The sequence below is a fragment of the Chelmon rostratus genome, chromosome 4, assembly GCF_017976325.1.
Source record: "Chelmon rostratus isolate fCheRos1 chromosome 4, fCheRos1.pri, whole genome shotgun sequence".
NCBI lineage: Eukaryota > Metazoa > Chordata > Actinopteri > Chaetodontiformes > Chaetodontidae > Chelmon > Chelmon rostratus.
Window position 1 is genome coordinate 10650914 of NC_055661.1, and position 21850 is coordinate 10672763.

The following is a 21850-nucleotide window of genomic DNA, read 5'->3' on the forward strand; positions in this document are numbered from 1 at the left end:
TGATTGACCTGTGACAGTATAGCGGTCATGTACCCTCTGTGACTGAACACGGCGGAGGGCCTTCCCATAGTAAGATACTGGCCTCAGTTATCAGAGAACCAGGATTATCCTGGCAACAAAATGTTCCATCAGAAATGCACATACCATACATACTTACAATAAACACACATATCTTTACTGTATCACGTTTGTTCTCAGTACACCACTGAAATTTAATTCCTTGAATATCGCATGTATGCAATGAATGCACAATCATACATGCACACGTATGCCTACAACTGGATGTGCACGTTCAAATGAACACACACACCAAGAATAAACTGCATTCCTGCACATCTGTAACCCTGCTGCTTGCAGGCCAGACATTCTATGCAGCTATCTACTACAGCCAAGAGCCAGGAGGAAGGAGCTCCCTCTCTCTCACTCATTTTTAATGGCAGTAATCTATGCCTGGATTCCACGAGAGCATGTTGGCCATAGAAAATCAAAGAATAGAAAGAAAACTCTTAAAACCATCATTTGGTTGAAAATTTTAGCAAATGTTGCATCAAGTGCGATAAGAGAGACTTCAATTCTAACTTACAAAACGTTTTACTTAGACCCACCTCAAAGTCAAAATTAACTAATCTCTATAGGCATTACTGTGGTGTGATATCCACAGTATTTGAATAGGAAATGTGCAACAATAAAAAAAAAAGTTGCTTGACTGCAAAATGGCAAAAACCGCAATATAAAACGTTAGCCTCTTCCTTAATAAAATACTTGATTACTGTATCAATCATCTCCTCAGTACATGAACCGTCACCTTCAGGGACTGCTTGGAATAAAAGAAACTCTGAAGTACACTGGTCTGTTTCCACAATAAATACCCACACCAGAAGGTGTGCCCGGGTTCATAGGCTCTTAGTCTGATAACGTTAACAATTAGAGGCACCAAAATAAGTGCTGCTCTGTGCTGAGAGTGCAGAGACGCAACCTCAGTACTGCATACTGCCCTCAGCTTCCCACCACATAATGATTCCAAGCCTCCCTCTATCTCTACTTTATGACTCAGCCTATGGGGTTAGGAGAATGCTCTCTATCAGCTACGTGCTTTCCAAACCTTTTACTACCAGACATGTTTTACAGTCTACAGCCTGTCTATCTGCGTTTTAGTCTGCCTGTCGTGTTCTGTTTTAAAATACAGCAGCCAGGCGATGTGATGCCATCGCCACAACATAAGGACATTCAGATCAACTTCAACCCTGTGTGAAAAAAACACCGCCCTCTCATTCATTTGAAGGGGGCCAGTCCCAACGCAGGCGGCTTCAGTAATACAAACGCAGGGTTGTCCGGCAAAAACGTTGAACCTGTCTCAACTGGATCATCTTTCATTGTCTCATTGGTCCCTTAAACAACGCACCGCCACCAACAAAGCTCCCTGTGCTGTTTCAAAGCTTTAACGGCTCTTTTCGCTCTAAATCCTTGCTTTGAGGGAAAAGGAAGCGAAAGGGAAAATGTTACTTGTACTCATCTAGACACTTAACCATGAACTCGCAAAACAACCACACACACAGGTACATATACAACACAAACAGACAGAAACAACCCCATTCATGTACATTAACATGTACTCACCACATTTTCCAATGTAAATAAGCAAGAGATTTGTCACAGACAATTATTTGGACACTTAAGAGTTATTGTCTGATGTGGTTTGAAAACAGGTGTTCCAAACTGTCTACGTAATCAAGCATTACGTTAATTTTACTGCATGTTGTCTTCCATAAACACTGATGCACTACAGATATTTACACTCCCTGACTTAAATTAGCTGTGATGATGCTGCTCTGCAGGGTAGAACTTCTACAAAGACCAAGAGTGGAGTATTTATACACCTTCCCTCTAACACATACCACATCCATTTAGTAAATGTGTTATGATCTGTTTAAAGATGCCTCCAGGGCCTGTGGCATTATCGCAGCATTGCATCATGACAGCCCTGGCAGTTGCATAAAGTGTAGTCTCAAGATCAGAGTGGAAACTCAGCCTGCGCCGCCGACACTGCTCCTGCAGCTGGTTGCATCTGGAACAGTTTGGTCACTTAACCCTGATGCTCCGCAGTGCAGACAAGTAAACAATGCTGCCTGCATCCTCAAAGTGAACTAATTGTCATGAGCCTTTACAAAGCAAGGCTTGTTCCTGAATTGAATCACGCTAACCACAAACAATTCTGTCAACACCTCTTTCCCAACAGTTGCAGCTGGATTGTTGGATTGTGATGGTAAATACAGGCAAAACACAGTGCTGTTGATTAGCAAGTTCACTTCCTTTAAGGCCAAAAAAAACCTGACCTTAACGTCTCAGTGATCAAACCACAATACTTACTATGATGGCTCCTTAGAGAGGCCAGCATCTTTTTCTACAGCTGTCTTTTTTTCTCTTGTCTGTTTTCCATTTATGACCTTCCATACGATTTCTATGTTCACATTATCTGGGATCAGTCTAGCAACTAAATATCTTGGTACAACCTCACCATATAAATTACTTTTCTACTATAGTGCACAAAAAGAAAAAAAGACATATGTGGTAGTTAAAAAACATCTTCTACTTTTAATTTCACATTGCATTACAGACAGTAAAATGGTCAAATGCCCCTTCTGAACAATAGATTACATATACTTTACAGCATGCTGCCGTGTACCATCAGCTTTGCTCAAGTTACTCACCCGTGAACCTCTTTTCCCCGGAGGACCAGGTAAACCAGGGGGACCAGGAGGACCCTAAATCAGAGAGACAGGGGGACAGAAAGAGAAAGATGGGGATAATTGTAGAGAGAGGGAGAGAGGGAAAGGGAGTGAAGGAGAAAAGAAAAGAGAGATAGAGTATATAAATGGCAAGCAATAACATGCAGTTCACTGTCCATGCCTCTGCAATGATGAGTATGTGCTATATTTATGTAAGACCCATGAAGTTCAAAGAAAGGAGCCAAGTTTTCCACTAAAAGCTCTAATAGCAAAGCCCTGAGCAGAGGGTTCGAGTTACATTTTTGAAATGAGACTGACACCACCGGCCTTTGGTCATCCTTTGGGACTAACATTATCCTTTGTCATGGAAAAGCGAAGTATGAAACATATGGAACAACGGTGTGTCATGTTCTGGTATTAAACCTCATTAAACCCTTTCTTTTAGTATTTGGCTAGAAAAAAATCCTATAATGTTAAAAAAATATACATTTTTTAACTCTGAGCCATAAAAACCTAGAGTTTTGAGAGTTATGTAACTATATAAAGGCAAAATAACGAGTAAATGGCTGGCTAGATGGCTTTTAATTGGCTGATTGTAAAAGTCTAACCAAAGAGGAAGGCCGAGGGCCCACTTGCTCTGCTGAGTGCACTTGTGATGTTGCTCTTTCTTGTTGTTGAAGGATGTGAGACAAAATTTCTCATTTACAGTTGCTGGTTTCAGACTTTGAAGAGCATAGGGTATCCCCTTTCACTGTGATATATAAACACTGCCTATGGCGATAAAGAAAGTTTTTGCATTGGCCATTCCATTCATAACTCGTGCTGCTGAGTTATTGCTGCCAGCATATTTTGTTGAAGGGCTCCTTAAAAATGCACTGGCATGTCAGTTCTGTTCTGAATGAAAAGACAGGTATCTTAATTACTGATTGGCTTGGCCTAATGTCTATGACGAGACAATGGCTTTCAAAGAGGCTATGTTATATAAATGCTCAAAAGGCATAAAAACAAACAAAACAAACAGAAAGGTCAGCTGAGTTCATTCAAGTATGTTGTTATTGCTAAAGGGGATTCTGAATATCCTTATAGAATGAGAAATAGAAGGGCAAATCATTTCATTCTGAAAATTTACAGCAAATTAATTTACTTGAAAGGAGAAACTGGTTGAAGATGGTACAATTGAACATCAATCTCCATCACTGTATATCATTCAGGAGTAAGAAGGAAATTCCCTTCTGATCAAGGAAGCTATTTAGCCTTTAGATGGTTCTGCTACCCCCCCCCCCCCCAAAAAAAAAAAAATACAAAAAGGTACAATATTATTCACTAGATGACAACGAACACTGTATTATTTTACTTACTATTCTAAATTGTTGCTATAGCAAGACATTACAGTGGGGTGCTCTGGAGCATCCTTGTCCCCCATCAGAGCAGTAGGTGGGCACAGAGGGAGATACGAGGGAAGAAACAGCTGTTTGTTCCTCTAAACTCCCACACACAGACACATGGAAACTGTGAGCACACCACCGCCATCGCCACAACAACAGGGCCTGAAGAACCAGAGGCATTCATGCAATAAAATGATAATATTCAGCTGTGCTGCCAAGACAAGGGTCAAATCTTTCCCAATGGAATCAGTTCAAGAAGTCAGTTAAAGGGTAGAATGAATCATGTTTTAAACTTGTGCATTGTGTAACATTAACGTGGTCTGAATCGCAATACCCCCTGCATTCTTGCCCAATGTGATCAATTAGTAAGTTGCCTGTTGTTGGTAGAGTAATAAGAGACCATGTAACTGTGACACTATCAAGAAGGCAAATGCATTAAGGAAGTGACGACTGACTCAAGTCCACACTTCCACCCTCCCTTTGAAGTGTTCAGATTTACTCTGAAGCGTGGTCATAATCACATATAGTCAACCCTGATCAGAACAGGTTCTGTTTGATAATTCACAAAAGAAAAAAGAAAGGAAAAAAAGAGTTTCCCACACATGGGGCTCGAGGGAAAAAATGCAGGTTCATCTGTACTAGTTTTAATGTCAATGGGTAACTTGTTTCATTCAAAGCTAGCTAAATGTGCAAAGACACAAATTACTGATCATGGACCATCCTGTAAATTTCTCTTTGGAGATTAATAAAGTATCTATCTATCTATCAACTGAGACCAGAGGTAGCCTGTATATATACCACTGTACTGGTTATGTGGCTGCAAAACTGTGAAACATTTCCAATGAGGAAGTAAACCGGCTTGTTTTCAAGTTTTCAAGAGGCAGAGAGACAGAGTGAGCGAGCAACTGACCTTCAGCTGACCCAACATCCAAAACAGGCGAGCATCAAAGTGGTCAGAGCAGCCAAGACATACAAACAGTTTGAAGATAACAGCTTAAAAGAACAAACATTCCCATTAATTCATCTATATTTTTGCCTGATTGTGCCCTACTGAAAAAGGGCCTGTGGTTTAGACTGCATCATGCTCGTAATACAGCAGTATCGTGTGCTCAGGCTCTGGGATGTGAAGAGTGAAGATAAGTTGCAACAACTCAGTGCTGCCAAAATCTGTGTCCCACCTACAGACCTGCAGGCACTTTGCAGCTGAGGCAGTACTATGGAAACTTGTGGATGAGTCGAGACATCTTACATCATTACATACACTCCTAAGTTCAAAGAGATCAGACAGAAAGACCTGACACATCTCACCAATGGAAACATAAGCAATACCAGAAAATCTGAGCTATAAAATCAGATTCAGAGGCAAAGCTATTCTGACAACCTGCTTACATCATAAGGCTGGATGGACAGCTAATTTTTCTTACCACTCTATACCTCCAACCTTCAGATGACTTATCCTCTATAACCAGCCAGGGAACGCATGTTATTTTAACAACTTGTTGATACATGAAAAAAGAACAGTGCTTGGACATGTCATCACTTCTAAATCACAACACCGCCCTGCGCAAATATCTTCACATACATCCTTGGTGCATGGAAGAAAGCCACATTTTACATAACATTCAAATAGCAGCCATAAATTAGCTTTGATTGCCTTGTATTTTCCTCTTGATCATGTACTTGAACACTGTTCCATAAATACTCATAATTCTGCTTGTCATTCATAAATTCAGCCACTTACCATAGGACCTGGCTCTCCCTTGGGGCCACGGAAACCATATTCGTAGTCATATAAGAAGTCTGGCTCCTCATATCCATAATCATATCCTCCCATGTCTATATCATCATAGCTGCCATCCAGATCATGCTGTTCTGAGGTGTCCACCTGATTCTCCCGGTACAAAGTGGTGCCGTTGGCTCTCAGATCAGTCTCCACAAGATGATGAGTCTGTTGGGGCACAAAGTGCGAGTCCCTGGAGCTGGTGATGGAGTTGTTCCTGAGTCCTTCCTTCACTCGGCTTTGCCTGACTGGGGAAATCAGACCGGTGGTGGCATCTGGATTCTGCAGGTTCCCAGAGCTGCTCTCTTCCTCTGTGCTGTTTTCAGAGTGATCGGTGTCCCCCTGGGGGCTACTCCCTTTTGCCAACATATTTTTCATAGTGGTGACCGTTGAGCTATGGGAGAGATCCAGAGCTGCTTGTCCACTCAGGGTGGTTAAGGTAGGGCCATCAGGCTGAAGCAAGGATGTGGTGGAATGGGCAAGGGGATCCAATGTGGAAATGTGGCTCTGGTCCCCCATATGAGGCTGTACTGATGGGCTCAGAGTTGAGTACTGTGTGACCAAACTACCAGGGGACAGTTTGAAAGCTGCTGTGGTTTTGATGGGGCTATGATGGGTAGCGGCTACTCCAACAAGGGACTTTGCTAAGGAGTTAGAAGGAGGGTTATTTGCCTCAATATCCAAACCAGGATGTGGCAAAGGCAATCGGTAAGTGTCGGCCAGCCGGCACTGTGTTTTAAGGTACTTGCAGTAGTGAGCGGCAGCTTGGGCTGAGGGATAGATATCGAGTTGGCAGACTCGACCATTGAATGGTGCCGCTTTGGAGTTCATCCTCCCCAGAGTGAAGAGACCCCCAGAATCCCCCAGTGTCTGAGATCTCCCCAGGGTCTGCTCCCGCTGCTGTACCGCCCCACAATCCGCATAGAAGGACACTGAGCGTGCTCGGATGCCAATAGCAAAAGGGTGCTGGCGCCCATCCTGCCAGTTGTAGGTGAAGTAGATGGGGGCTTTTTCAGCAGTGTAAACCACCACTCTGCGTGGCAGCAGCTGAATGCCAAAACGCAGCCTGTCCCTGCCATCTTTGACACTAAAAAGAAAAGCATTGTTTGCTCGCCAGGAGCTTAGGCTAACCACAACAGACAACTCTTCACCAATCTCCGGTGGGAAGAGACTATCTGCTGGAGCCTCATAGAGGGAGTTTGAGTCGAGTAATACCCCATATTCGGAAACAGTGGTGTGAGTAGTCGAAGGCGAGCTTGTCCTCTCGTAGGGATTGTCTGCGTTGCTTTGAGCTGTAAGCCCCAATCGAGAGAGGATATCCACTCCTGAAGGACAGAGGAGACAATGGTATGTTAACATGCTGAAACTGAATCACAAAGGATAGGCTTTGGCTAATTTGTTTCTAAAAACTTGTCATATGGTACTCACTTTTGTGGAAACTGACAATTTTTTGCCAGATAAAATCACCAATACGACTTTAAATATATTTGAATAAAAATTTAGTGAGGCAGTCTTTATGGACTTGATGTTCACTTGAGCTTGTATTAATTGTATTAAGACAGGTAGTCCAGCATTTGCCAAGTTCAAGTCCGACCCGAACACAGCATACAAAAAGAAAATACAGTGCAGTTCACAGACATGCGAACAAATACGCATGTGATGACTGAGAGGAATTACTTTTCTATGAGTCTATACATTGTTTCTTAGGAAAATCCTGAATAGTATACCTTTAAGTACATATCAGGTTAGAATGATCATTGGGCAACATCTAACCATCACAAACCAAAAAAGACTGGTTTATTCCTCCTCCACAGCTGTCAATTTACAGTAAATTCAAGAACGATATGTCACCGCGACAAATGCAAACAAATGTGGAACATTACATAACCTGTCCTCAAGCTACATGACTGAGAAAGAACATTATACCCATACAACAGTCTCCCCATGATGCTTGTGACCACTCCTGCTTTTTCTCTTGGAGTAAGTACCAGAAAGGCAGCTGTGGCCCAGATGACTGGAGGGGACTAGAGAGGGATGGGGCCAAACTAGGATACAGGAAACCAGTCCACACAGCCTTTTTGAATCAATCTGCCAACAGAGATTCATGAGAGCAGCTTTCCTCCAAATGGTCCTGTCATTCTTTTCTCTTGCCCACAGGTAATTCTTCAAAGAATTTATGTTAACTCCAGTGACAGTGAGGCACAGCCGGGCAAAAGCACTTAAACATTATTTAGAAACGGAGGATATTCTGTGCAGTGTGGGCATTGAGTGAAGAGCAACAGACAGATCACTAGGCTGGAGGGCAATGTGACACATGTGTCACAGATGTCAGGACTGAGCAGTGATAGTAATGATAAAAATTATATTATTATTATCTGTGTTGAACTGGCTATGAAAACAAAAGTCCCTCTGCAACAATGAAGTCTTAAGTCTAAAGGTCTTATTAATGTGACAAATGGGAACAAGAACATGTGACACAAATTGTAATTGTAAACATCAACAGCATCTTTAGAACACTTTAGAAGCTGACTAGTATGTCTCTGTGTGTGTGCACATGTGAGGAAAACAGAGGGAGACACTGAGAGGAAATACAATGTCAATGAGTGTGTGTGTGTGTGCGTGCTAGCAGACCTAGGCAGTGGTGATATGGAATTGAGAAGTTTTTTAAGCCTGTGTCTTTGTGTGTATGCTAATCCAGAGACACTACTTTCCTTTTGAAGCAACTTTCAAAGAGAGGTTATTTGATTTTGTATTACTGAGGGGGACCAGAATGCACAACTCATTCAGTGATCTGCATCTGCAGAGCAAAGCTTTCAACTGCACCATTGTCTTCTATCATGTATTTTACCTGTTAAAAAGGATTTGAAAGGCTGCTTTTTCACTGAGAGCATTGTGGGTTCACAACAGCAAAGAATGCAGATGCTAAAAGAAAAAAAAAACACATCAAAGCTACAACATGCCTATTTCAGATGAGCTGCACGTGTGCAACCTTTTGACCCTTCACCTTGGTCGAGGGATCAAATCAAACTGCCAATAACTTAACTCAAAAATTCTGAGATGTCAACAGTGGAAAGGTTTGAACAAGCTACCAGATGGTGACTTTATGTTAAGAAAGTGAAGTATAAGAACTGCATAAGGAAGCATCAGGAATTAAAGCATATTATCAGTCACATGAGTATAATGTGTGTAAGTTTTAGACAGAAAGGAAAACTAGTAGCCAGTTACCAAACATACAAGCAAGCATGCTTTACATTTTCAGCAGTGAGTACCATTAAATACTGTTGATACAAAGGACTGGAAAAGTGTTGATACAGATATTTACCCAATTTAATGAATTGGTCAGACGTGCCAGATCACCATACTATTACTTTGTCACTATCACAATGCGAACTTGGTAACTAACATGGTAACCCATGTTACCTTGGACATAAAATAATGACCACAATCACTTCCTTATAGAGAGGTATAAAGTTTTTAAACTGAAAAAGAGAGAACTGCTGTTATTGGGCATTACCCTGAATGCAGGTATCAGAATTGGTACCCTGAGAGAAAAAGTGGGATTAGTACATCCCTACTGTTGAAAAGATGACCATACAGAGCATCCTGCAGAGCGCTCAACATGCTGTTAATAAACTGTCTCACACATTCTCAAACTCTAAGTTCATTTATAATCTCTGTGGTAACAAGCGTAAACTCTGTTATGTAGCATAAATGCTGTTATTACTTCGGAAATGTTCACATTCTGGAAATACCAGAGCAACAATATAGTCGGTATGCAGACTACAGAATGTGTGGCCCAAATCGACAGGTATGGATTTCTAGATCTGTAAAAAACAAGATGTGACATTCATCTGTTTGACTTCTTGTTCAGGGCTGAGGCAGGTGAACGATCTCTAAGGTCACAAGTTTTAACAGAACTTTTTAGAGTAAGTATATGGACTCTGTCACAGAAGTTTGTCACAGCAGTAGACCATTAGTGTTGTTCCTGCTATAGAAGTATTTGTTCAGAAAACAAAAGTTCTTTCTCTGCTACAGGGCTTTAAAGGAGGGATGAAAGAAAGTGTGATAAACAAGAATAAGACATATAGTACATATATAAACCTGGATGTGGTTTTGCAGGATTTTTAGTCCTGCAGCCCAGCTAGGGAATCTATCTGCAGCTGATTTAACCACGCTCTGAGATGTCCTTGACATTCTTAGCCTGAGGTAATGTCAGCCTAGATTCCAATTAACCTGCCTCATACGTGAAGACAAGCTGCTCTAGCACTCTGTGTGCATTCCTCCTCCCCTCATTATGATGAGCTGATCTTGGTGGGAGTGGGCTCATCAGCTATTGGTACATGGGGAGAAGACAATACAAGAGGAAAAAAGGGGAGGCATCCTTGAGGCCTGTTGCTTCTTCTGTGCAAGCGGCAGTAGGAAATGCACATGCACAAGGAGATGTGAACAAATATGTGAGGATTCATCATGAGATCAAGCTTAACTGAAGTGTGCATCTACTGTGTGCGGAAGCCTATTTCTGGCAGTGGTCCAGTGGTATGTCACTCAAAAAAATATATCCTCTCCACAAACTGACAGTGTGCAACCCATTAATTCAAAAATTAGCGTTTTCTTTAGATTATTTTGACAGCATTCTTTTTTCTTTTTCTTTTGCCTTCACTCTTGCTGAATGAAGGCAAGCTTTTTCAAGGAAGTCACATTCAGAGAAATATGTGGAATTAGACTTGAACTGTCCCAACAGCCAAAAAGAAACTAATGCCGGGATCAGACTACGCAATTTTTCTCTTGAACAATGATAACGGTGTCAGATCTAACAATCACAGTGCCATGTCGCTGTGTCTTGGTTGGGGGAATGGCAAGACTACATGTATGACCTCACAGCATGTCTTATTTCACAATCACGCACAAGTTCAGATGTCATTGGGGAGGCAGGTGAAGCAACCGTCAAACTCAAAATGACAGCCCATTCGGTCATTATTTATACATCTACTGGGTAGCATCCAGATAATTAGGACAAATATAACAAGTTTCACATACTGTATAGTCAGTTTACTTCTATAGTTTTTTTTTCTACAAGGAGCAGGCTTGGCTGTGTTGGCTGCATCAAACAGGCTACTTTAACATTAGAATTGGAATTAGTAATGATAGCATAAGATTAGTATAAGCATATTCCCGCAATTAGGACCGGGGATAATGTAATGACAGCACAGCCAGCTACTCGCCTGGCTGATGCAGTGCTTCCGCTATTTCTCGCCATATCTGTCTTTTTGACTCGGTCCTGGTACTCCCTCGAGGAAAATTCAAATAGGCAGGGGTACTGTTGCCATAGCTCAATGAACTTTTCCTCTCTTTCATTGCCCCACCTGACAGCAGCAACCTCAGCATCCCTCCTCCTCCTTCTCCTCCTCCTCCTCTTTGGCATTGTTAAGAGACTGACGCACTAGACGTGTCAAGACAAAAAAAATTCTGACATGCTAGTCTTTTCGTCAGTGTGGCGTGGAGCGTTCCAGACTCTGCACAACGGGCCATTCAGCATGTCGCACTACATGGGTATAGACACCCGATTGTCATTCAAAATGGGCATGACAAAACCGTCTTAAAATCAGGCTAGATTTGTGTCGTCTGATCCCGGCATAAGGTACACTGGCTCTACAGAACCCTAAAGAAAAACCTACTCTGCTATCTATGGTCAACTCCTAACATCTGCCCTTCTCACCTTCAGCTCCTTTCATCCTTGTTACTTTGTTTAAAAAAAACAAAGAGACAGATGGATATCACCTTATCCCCAGTATATATGGCCGTCTGAGGCACAGTTGCCAAAACATGCTAAGCATTAACCTGAGATTTCCTCTTCCTCTTTGTCTGACTGATTGGTGTACTTTCCCAGAGTGCTCTTCTTAGCATGAACTTCAGGTTATGTTTGCATGAGACATTTTTAGAGCCTTCTCTGATGGACCAGAGAGATGAGAGCACGGAAAGGAAACAGGATGGTTAAATGAAGAGGCAACTAAGGTTGAGAGGCTATTTAGGCTGCTTCCCCATGCATGCTGTAACCTGGAGAGCAAGAGCAGACATGTTGGTGGAGAAGGTTAAAAATGAGAGGAAGAGCAAAGAAAGAGGAGCTCCTGTTTGCAGCCACTTCCCCTATATATAGTTGCTCCAGCATTAAATACTGTATAAAACAACAAAACTTCACCTTTGAGTTGTTGTCTGTGTTTTTACTTTCAATGCGCCCTATTTTTTCCCAAAAAGGTAATGTATTTCGCTGTGGAGGGATGCACCAATCCTAATTTTTCTGCCACTTCTGAAACAGCAGATTATCAACCAAGTATAAATCTGATAGTATCAGATCAGTATAACTCCCAACACGGAACTCGCATTGATAATTTTTTAGTAAGGTGGCACGAAGCCGGATGTGGTTGAAGTGCTACAAACTGAGTCAGTGGTGCGACATGACTGAATGATTAGAGCTAATGGCTGAAACTCTAATATCATTATACTGATGAAGAAACTGTATTTAATGTGGATAATGAAGTCTGGTTGACATACAATCCACTTAAGTAAGTAAACTATGTTAACAGCAAATATATAACATCACTTCTCTATTATTCATTAATGTGGGGACATAAAAATTATTTTGATTATGATCACCCTGTCCACGTAAATATGGTTGAATGACCAAATGTCAGAGAAAGAAGACACGTCACATCACGAAGACAAAAAAAAGAAAGACGGAAAGGCCTTCATACAAAAAGTGTGCTTGTAGTAATCTTAATGCTAACATTTAGGTATGCATTAAGAGTTCTGTTGTTCACCTTGAGCTAGGTAGTCTTCTTCTCCAGAGATTACTGCTGAGCATACTGACAGGAGCAGGATGAAGTTCCACCTAGAGGGACACACAAACACAAATGAATAACAGATTAGCTAATTTTGACGGCAACATATTGAACCATACAAATGTAAGCAATGTAGACAATCCAATTATTGACTGTATTAAGCTAACTAAGATTAATTCTTATCTCAATATACCCACTTATTGCTTTTGAGGGATATGTTGCCAGCCAATCGCAGGGCAAATGCAGACGTAAACAAACACTTAAACATGTGTGATTCATTCAGAGTGTCTACGTGTGTGTTGCAGCCTGGGATGAAAACCAGAACTCCAGGATAAAACCACAGCAAATATGAGGGAAAGAGGAACATGATGACTACACACATAGAGGAGCAGGGCTGGAAATTGATGTTCCTCTTGCTAACCACTTTACAAACCCTTTCCCATGCAGTTACAATCCTGGTATGTAGTCTATGTGCTATGAGGAACATATTCATCATAAAGATGCATGTTAGGGTTCACCCTGCATGAAACTCTGTCAAAGGAGAGTTTACATCCTGACTAGATACTGATTATCCTGAGCACACTGAGACAGAGTGTAGTCAGAGCACACAGATGAACCAACACTCAACACATGCTCAATCAGCTCTACAGAAAAAGCTGGTCTCTTGTTGAAGTTTTGTCTCAGTAAAAATTGTGGTAAGTCTGAGAAAAACACCACTGACCATGGCCTGGCTCTCTTTCCATTCAGGCATTAATGAGTGGCTGATGGTATACCACTCTTGTTGCAGTGGCACTTGTTGATTCTGAGTGGTACATCACTGTCGCCTTTGGTATGGTGCTGCCGTTTTACTGGCTTGTGGCGCTTTGAAAGTGTCACTCATATTTCATATCACTCCACTGTGGCTTACAGTATGTTGATTTTTTTTTTTTTTATGTGCACATTCCCCAGCTAACAGTTGGTACATCTCTGATGGGTATATCACTGTTGTTCCACCAGCAGATCTGCCAGTGGTATATGAAAGTGTGTGAGGAGGAGGTGTGGCATATTGTTTTCTTGTCCCATAAGCCGATCAATCAACAGTGGCATACCACTAGTCAAAGTGGCATACCAGCGACAAGCCACTAGTGTGCCAGAGCACAGTAGTTATCTGCCAGTGAAACTGGACTGACACACTGCTTGTAAGTGAGAATAAAATCAGCATAAGACAATCAGCAGTAGATTCCTGCAACAACACAAGTAGGCAATGTGTGTGGAGAGTATAGGAATGGCCAATCAAGATATGAACTGAGGATATGAGCAGGGGCTATAAGGAGGAATTAAATTTTCTCACAGTGGTCATTTTGGCATGTAGTGTCCTGTCAAAACACTGGTATAATTAATAGCGTTAATTATGATTATGTTCAATTTAGGGGCCTCAGTAAACCATGCCATTGAACCAGCAAGCAGAAAACAAGAACCCTGACACAAACAGCTGTATCTATAACCCTGCTACATCTGTGTTTGCCAAGTGTCCACCTGATGAATCCTTAAAAATGAAACGGATACAGACGTTAAATCTGTTACCTATAAACACACACTTTGTGCGTCCTCTCAGTGCATGAGAAGAGCCGGGGACAGGAAGTATTACAGCAACACTTAATTAAATGTAATGGCATTAAGAAAAGAACTTACCTAGGCAGCCATAACTTTAGGTAATTAAACATGAAAGGTCCACACAATTAAGGCTAACAGTAAGGCTAGCGACCGAGGCTTAACTAACGTTAACATTAACTACGTTAGCAAACCTTTCGTTGCTAAAATACGAATAAACCTACAGTTAGCTTCAATGCTGAACCAGTGCCAAGCTGTTCAAATGTGAGGCATGCAGACACATTTACAGACACATCACAACAGACAGAGACGGCTCGCTTTGCCAGAAACTTCTAACTTCATGTTAGCTATCTTGCTAGCGTAATCTTACAAATGAAGATTGTAAGTGTGTAACGTTAAAGCAAAGCCTGGCCCTCTCGCTGCGCCTTTCAGACATATTTCTAGGCATTACCATATGTGATAGGTCGCGCAGCGCATTGAAGATCAAACTTACAGTATTTCTTTAACATTACTGCTCTCATTCGGATGACTGAAGTTGCGGTACGGCTTTCTTTCCAGGGTGTCCCAACAAGCTTGGGGCGACCATTACTCCCAACCACCGCGGTATTTCCTCTACGACGCGCGTTATTTCCCTTGGGCAGCTCAGTGTATCAACCCTACAACGACCACTTAGGAATTAAATTAGCTGTGCTTCAGACTGATTTAACTAATGTTTGACGTTAAATTAGTTTTACCAATACATTGAGAAAAGCTACTAACAGTTCATCATTGCTAGTTGGCAAGTTAAGACCCCGCGCGGTGATTTGGAGCAGTCACCTGCTGTTTAATGCGTCCTGCTTGATGCGATTTTAATGAACACGCGCCAGCCAATCAGAGCACGTTGTAATCATTTATAACACTGGCCTCACCAAAAATAAATACTAAAAACATAAATATATAAATATTTTTTAGTAAATAATAATTTTGTTTTATACAAAAATAAAGCAAAACAAAGGGGAAAAAACCATCACAGCTGTACAGACTAACTAATTAACTCTGGTGTGTAAATTGTATCCTGTGCTATATGAAGCGCTTTTATAACACGGAGAGAAAATGACTGAAGCTGTGAACGGATTAACATAAACTTGTAGCTATGGAAATATATTTCATGAACCACACAGTGTGTGTGCTGACAGATTCTCAACTTTGCATTTTCAATTCTTAAATAATGTCACTCAGACATAAGTTTAAATTAAAAAATAAATGATTGAAATGATTAGTCTATTAATCATTTAGTCAATGGAAAAAATAAATAAATTTGCAACAATTCTGATCATCGATTCATCGTTTAATCACTGTAATTGATCACTGTAAATTTTGGGTTTTGGACTGCTGACTGGACAAAACAATCAATCTGAGGTCGATTCATTTGGCTCTGACAACCTGTGATGTGCCTTTTTTAGTATTTTCTTTTCATTTTGCAGATTAAACTTTTCACTGATTAATCAGGAAAATAGAATACATTAATTGATAATGAAAGTAGTTGTTACTCACTGGCCTAGTCAATACTGGGCAGAAATTAGTAGTTTTACATGTAAAAAAAAAAAAAAAAAGAAGAAGAAACCTGGGAGCCCCTTAAAAGGCAACCTGACTCCTCTGTTTACGAAGGCATTCAACTTTGACATTTTTATGTCTGAAAATATAGTCATGCAGGGAGCCTTTTTGTGCCATGTTTTATTGTTTCCAGACATTGATGGGTTTGTGCCAAAAGCATTGTTGGTTAATAACAACTTAATGCTGTTCATGGAAGCACGCCTCAAAAAAGTTTTGACCACAAAGAGGGAGGAGCCCCCGCTCAGATTTGGAGAGAGAAGTGTCACGCCTGCCTTTTAAGATTAATTTTGTCAAGAGCACTTTGCTTCATGGATCTTCCCTTCCCAAGCACTTCAAAGTGATTGTCAATCAGGCTTGTATGGTAAACAGGAGAAAATGATCTGCGTGTATATTCTGAAAAGCCACAAATACCATGCACATGATGACAGTGATCTAGCTACATATTCTGTTATATAGCAATGCACAAACCACATCTTCATGCTACTAATGCTTTTGAAAGTTTCCTTATGAAACTGTCATCATGCGAAAAACAGATAAATGAAAAACATCTTGTTTGTCAAACACCTACAATTGAAATAAACACATTACTTAACTTATATTTCACTAATTTTACTTGACTTCTTTTGCATTTCAAACAGTACTAAACACACAGTGATAAAATAGGCATACTGTGACCTGACTGTAACAGATTCACAGGACTTCAGTCCTTTGACCCTCACTGACCCCACCTCTAGGTGGCACTGCCCACCATGTAGCTAGAGGGCAGCCCTTAGGATGTGCAGTCAGGATAAGGCCAAAGAAATGTAAAGTGTACATTTACACTTTGCACTGGCATTTGTTTTGTTTTGTTTTTTTTATTATTCCAATGAGATTTTCCACTTGCAGGATATGCTTACACCAGTTTTAACTGGCATGCATGTGCATTAAAACCCAGTATAAAATGATCTAGCTTCCCATTGTGCTTTTTTCATATGAGGCCTGCTCTGTCCATCTTCTTCTATTTGTCTGTTAAGAATACAGCACCACTCCTGTTAATACACACAATTACTCAAAATTGTACACAGATTTAATGGATATTTGGTTTAGTCAATTTAACTGTAAAATAAAATATTTCAGATAGTCATTAATTAATTACTAAAATGCACGTAAAGTGTAAAGTTGTTTTGTTTGTTTGTTGTTTTTTTTGGCTCAAGAAAGCACACACTGAGAATCCAGGGATTGTACAGACCACTATGTACAACTACACCCACGTTTTCAGTCTTTATTCCCGGTTGCATGGTTAGTGTGTATCTAAAACAACAGCAGGGATGGCAGAACATGTTCTGTCATCACTGATATACAGCCACACCATCCTACCAATATAATGCTCAATGTAATATTTCCTGACATTGACAACTAGCAGAGGTGTGATAAAGCAGAGAATGGAGATGTGTCTTCAACTGCCGGAAATGTGACACTTTTAGTGTTAAAAAATAATGTAGCCCATTCATACTGATTACACAGAATGGTAAAATACCACGTAAAATAATATGTAGCTCCTCAGAGAGTGATTGATTGAGATGGATTTGTGTTTTTAGACATCTTGGTGCAGAATTGTACATTGCTCACACTTCAGGTGATTAGGAGAGGTGGTATTTTTCCTGCTTCCTGCATGTTCTCCTCTGATGTGCATCTGATGTCATACTACCAAATAAAACCACCAAATACATCAAACCCACCAAACCTGAACTGAAAAATTAAATAACTAGCAACTATTTTGTAAATGTGGAGGAAACTGAAATATTGAGGGATTTTTAGATTTTAGGCTTTAAACAGTGGTCCAGGCGTTACAGAGGTTAAGTCATGTCATCTTGTTTCTCCTACAACTACAACCCAGGACATGCTTGGCAGAACATTTATCATGTAGAGCTTCAAAGCATTGGCCTGCACGTTCAAACTGAATCAATCACATCGACAGCCGTGCACACAGTAACAGCTGCTGACACAACTTAAAGTGGCTTCTGGCAACTAGTGTGATAATGTCCTGCTATTTTAATATGCAGCTACGGAGGACTGCCCAAAAGAGTGCGATCAATCACAGGCTGCTGTCACACCTTAAACCTTTAGGGATTGTTGTGTGAGTGTGATGGCTGCCAATAGCATGGTGGCTGTCTTACAAACATCTCTCCTTCATGGTCTTTGAGGACTGCCGAAGAGGCTACCAGTGTTTATGCGGCTCTGTTTGACAGAAAGCCACAGACAGGCACCCATGTTTGTTTTCTCGAAGCAATGTGGCCCCGCAGAGCTCAGCAAAAGACAGAGAAAGAGACGGGGAAGCCAGCAAGAGTAGGCAGGAAAGAAAAAGACTCTAAGTAGAAACACTCTGAGCTGTGCCCGTCACCTGTTCCCCATCGGGAAAGTGGTGTGACATTCCACAGCCGGGAACACAGACTTACCCCCGAAGCCGGAAAAAGCAATAGAGGAAAACAAAGGGGGGAATATATGATTACAATCATTCATCTGTTTAGAGAGGGTAAAACTGACATTCATAAAGCCAATGAGTAGCTGCTTCTGCTTTAAAGTTGGCAGGGTTTAAAAGTAGACCAAAAAAAGAAAAAAAAACTAAATATAACACTTAACATTCCCTTTTGGAGAGTCAAGTGGGGCCATCTGATGCTGATTCAGACAGCTTTTTTCTGCCTGTCTGTCACACAGTCTCCCTGTTCAGAGCTATTTAAGGCATCCCTGAGGCTCTGCTGCCAAAGAGACTCAGGTCATCCCTTCAGCACATCTACAGTGACGTAAACGCACGTGGTGGGAACTTTCTAGCACCTTAATCCAGCCATTTGTCATGCTTTTGTCACAGCATCGGTTGGTACACTTTATATATCTTACTGCCTTTGACATTTTTTATTTCATTACAAAGATTTAGACTCATATCCAGGCTACAAGCACAGCCCCCAGTTTTGCAGTTTCTTTATTAAATCCTGAGGTAAATCCCTGTCTAAGTGACAGCACACTATGACATGCTTTCCAGTCCTTGCAGTTAATGGAAAAGACTGCTGAAAGCAAGACAAAGCTCCCCAAACACTGCTCTGTTGACTAAGGGAAATACCACTATGTGGGGAGTGGGTGTCACGTCAAGACTATAAATAATCACAACTTAAAACTCCCCTATGCAATGAATCATTCCAGAGGTAGCAGGTCTTGCCTTTCTCCCCTCAAAATTAGCTTGGATCCCTAACAATGGTTCATTCAACTGTGGAAAAGGCTGAGACAAGCAAATGGAGAGTGCTCAGTTTAGCTTGGCAAATAGGAGCAAGCTCATTTAAGTTCTGTTTACAATCATCATAAGGAAAGGGAAACTATTTTCTTACGTTCATCATCGATGTCTGTCAGGGCGCGACTTTGTGAGCAGTGACATTCACAGTATACTGTCTAATTTGGCAGGCTGCTTACCAAATCCATTAGTAGCAACAAAGCATGCAAAGCTGTTAATCCACCTAAACAAGTCTGAAATGTTTAACTTCTTGAGGGAATAAACCAAAAAGGAAGGGAGACGAATGAAACTGCTGTTGATCTGTGTTGGGGGTAAAAATCCCGTACAATGCCAACAGCGGCTCTTTTGCCTTTAGTGGAAAGGTTCTGTGATTTGTAAGGACATGTTGGACCATCTAAACAAACCCCTTGACCGCTCCATCCCATTTCATCCCCTCTGTTGACTTTGAAGAGATTGTTTCCTTCAGAAAATCACAACAGTAGATTTAGCACTCTTTAGAAGTGCTCCACATAAGAGTCATTACTCAGAAAATTGAGGTTTATAGAGAGAGCGTTTGCCTAACCTCCACTGCTTTTTGTCCCCTTGGGAAAAATGTGGCTCAGTTGAGCACAAGTTTTAAATGGAGTGGAGTTCAAAACAGAGGGAAAGCAATACCTCCAGCACATGAACTGACACAGCGCTCTGAGGAGCTGCACTGAGGCCCATAATGGACGTCCATTTGCCAAGACGTCAAACTGTGAGAGAAATAAATCACACATCTGAAAAATTACATCCGTCATATAGGCAGTATCCCATCATGTTAAGACCCAGCATCTCTCTCTCTCTCTCACACACACACACACACACACACACACACACACACACACACACATTGTTCACATGCTGAGAAGAAGCTGATATTTCTCTCAATGAAAACATCCTTGCTAATCAGGTGTCCTGTTCCTGCACGCTTTTTGCTCCTCAGTCTCAAGCAGCACATTACTGGACACGAACAACTAACAGATCCACGGCCAATGTCTGTTCCTGCTGGCCAGGTTTCAGCTTTAGCACCTGTGTCCTGATCATAATTACTTCATGATGGAAGCACTAAGTGGGCTTGTCTTCTTCTCAAGTCAGCCAAAATTAGCAGGTCAACAAGTTTCCAGGTTTCAATTGCCTACTTGATGTTCCTCCGTGGCCAAGAACACTTTCCAGATCTGACGCGTTTCCAAACTACAACAAATGAAGAAAAATATAAATCTAAAGCTGATTTTCTTCTTTTTGTGATCATTTTTTTAATTTCATGCATAAACAATGGGGAAAAAAGTCATTCTCAAAATGAGTAGCAGTGTACACAATCAGTATCTGATGAGTAACAAGAAGGAAGGAAAAAAGCAAGACAAAAACAGCCCACGAGAACAAGAGATGTCAATAGCTTAAAGTACATGATAAGGACCAAGCTAATAGCACTCCCTTTATGATCAGCGTCAAGCCAAGTTTGGACAGATAATTTAGAAAGAATATAACGGAAGAGTGAGGCATGCTAATCTCTAACATATCGGAAAGGTTAGAGGCATCCATTTCCCAGAATCTGGCCACTGGAGAACATTTCCAAAACATATGAAAATAAGCACCAGCAGCCTTTATAGAACACAGAGCGCAAACAGGGTCAGCAATCAAAGCAATCTTTCATTGAATAAGAAAAAATGCATTTTCTAGGACCAGTACGTCATGCTTCTTTTCTGACAAAGAGCCGAGCGTGGTGCATGTTTGTGCTCACTCAGGAGGGTGACTGGAGTCAAGAGGTCACTGCAGACCAGAGTAAAGATTGACTTAGTCCACAAGACAGCGAGCAGACAAAGGGCTGTGAGTAAACTTCCACTGGCCTTTATTGGTTTGCCCTTTTCTTGTCGCAGGGGGACCTGCAGATGTTAGGAGGGTTAAATACAATCACTCACACAGCCAGGCCAGAGTCTCCACAGACACCGGTGTGGAGAAGGTGAGTTCACTGCAGCGAGAAGGTGGGCAGGCTGTGATCCCACCGTGCATTATTTTTCAAGGCTGAGCAGGCCGACAGGTCATTCAGAAATTTGGGTGCACTGCTCCTTTAAGCTTCCTCTTGTACCACCCGAGTATAATTCAACTGACTCTTTTGGGCCAAACATTCAGTGAAAAGCAAAATACAATGTGTTACAAAGTGGCTCTTCAGCTAGCACGCATGGACAACAAAACAAAATAAGAGAGGTCATATTAAAGGCAGTAGGTGCGATGGCAAACTACAGTCTTCGTGTAATTCATGTAACAACAAGAGCTGAACAGTAGGGACAAAACATTGTCCCTTGTATCTTCTCGAGTAGAGGAGGACAGTAGACTTGTTCGTGGTCCAGTCAAATAAGGAGTGTGTATGTTGATATTTGCATCGTCACGTAAATGTAGCCTGACTGTAGTAGCCTACTTTCTGTAAGTGTTATGCCCCATTACCAATAGGGTGCCCTACTCAGAATAACAGAAGGAACCATGTATCCAACACCTTAGCTACAATGCACTGACCACACACATCATTAATGCACAGGTGCAGCACACACACAATCAAACCAAATGTAATCGTGTGTCGTCGTGTAAAAGAAATGAACGCGTATTGTGGACTTAAGGTAGCCACAGCGCAAAAGACTTACTTGGTGCCATTAACACGTCATGAAAAA

General features: G+C 41.3%; 1 protein-coding gene across 1 annotated transcript in view; it reads right to left on the minus strand.

Annotated features, from left to right (window-relative positions):
• The window catches only part of LOC121605811 (collagen alpha-1(XXIV) chain), an 89806-nt gene that overhangs the window by 66164 nt on the left and 1792 nt on the right, over positions 1 to 21850 (minus strand). The window contains exons 2-4 of the mRNA XM_041935896.1: positions 12707 to 12777; positions 5853 to 7216; positions 2709 to 2762 (exon numbers count right to left, since the gene is read on the minus strand). Coding sequence (XP_041791830.1) covers positions 2709 to 2762; positions 5853 to 7216; positions 12707 to 12777 — 1489 coding nt within the window. The remainder of the gene's footprint in view (positions 1 to 2708; positions 2763 to 5852; positions 7217 to 12706; positions 12778 to 21850) is intronic.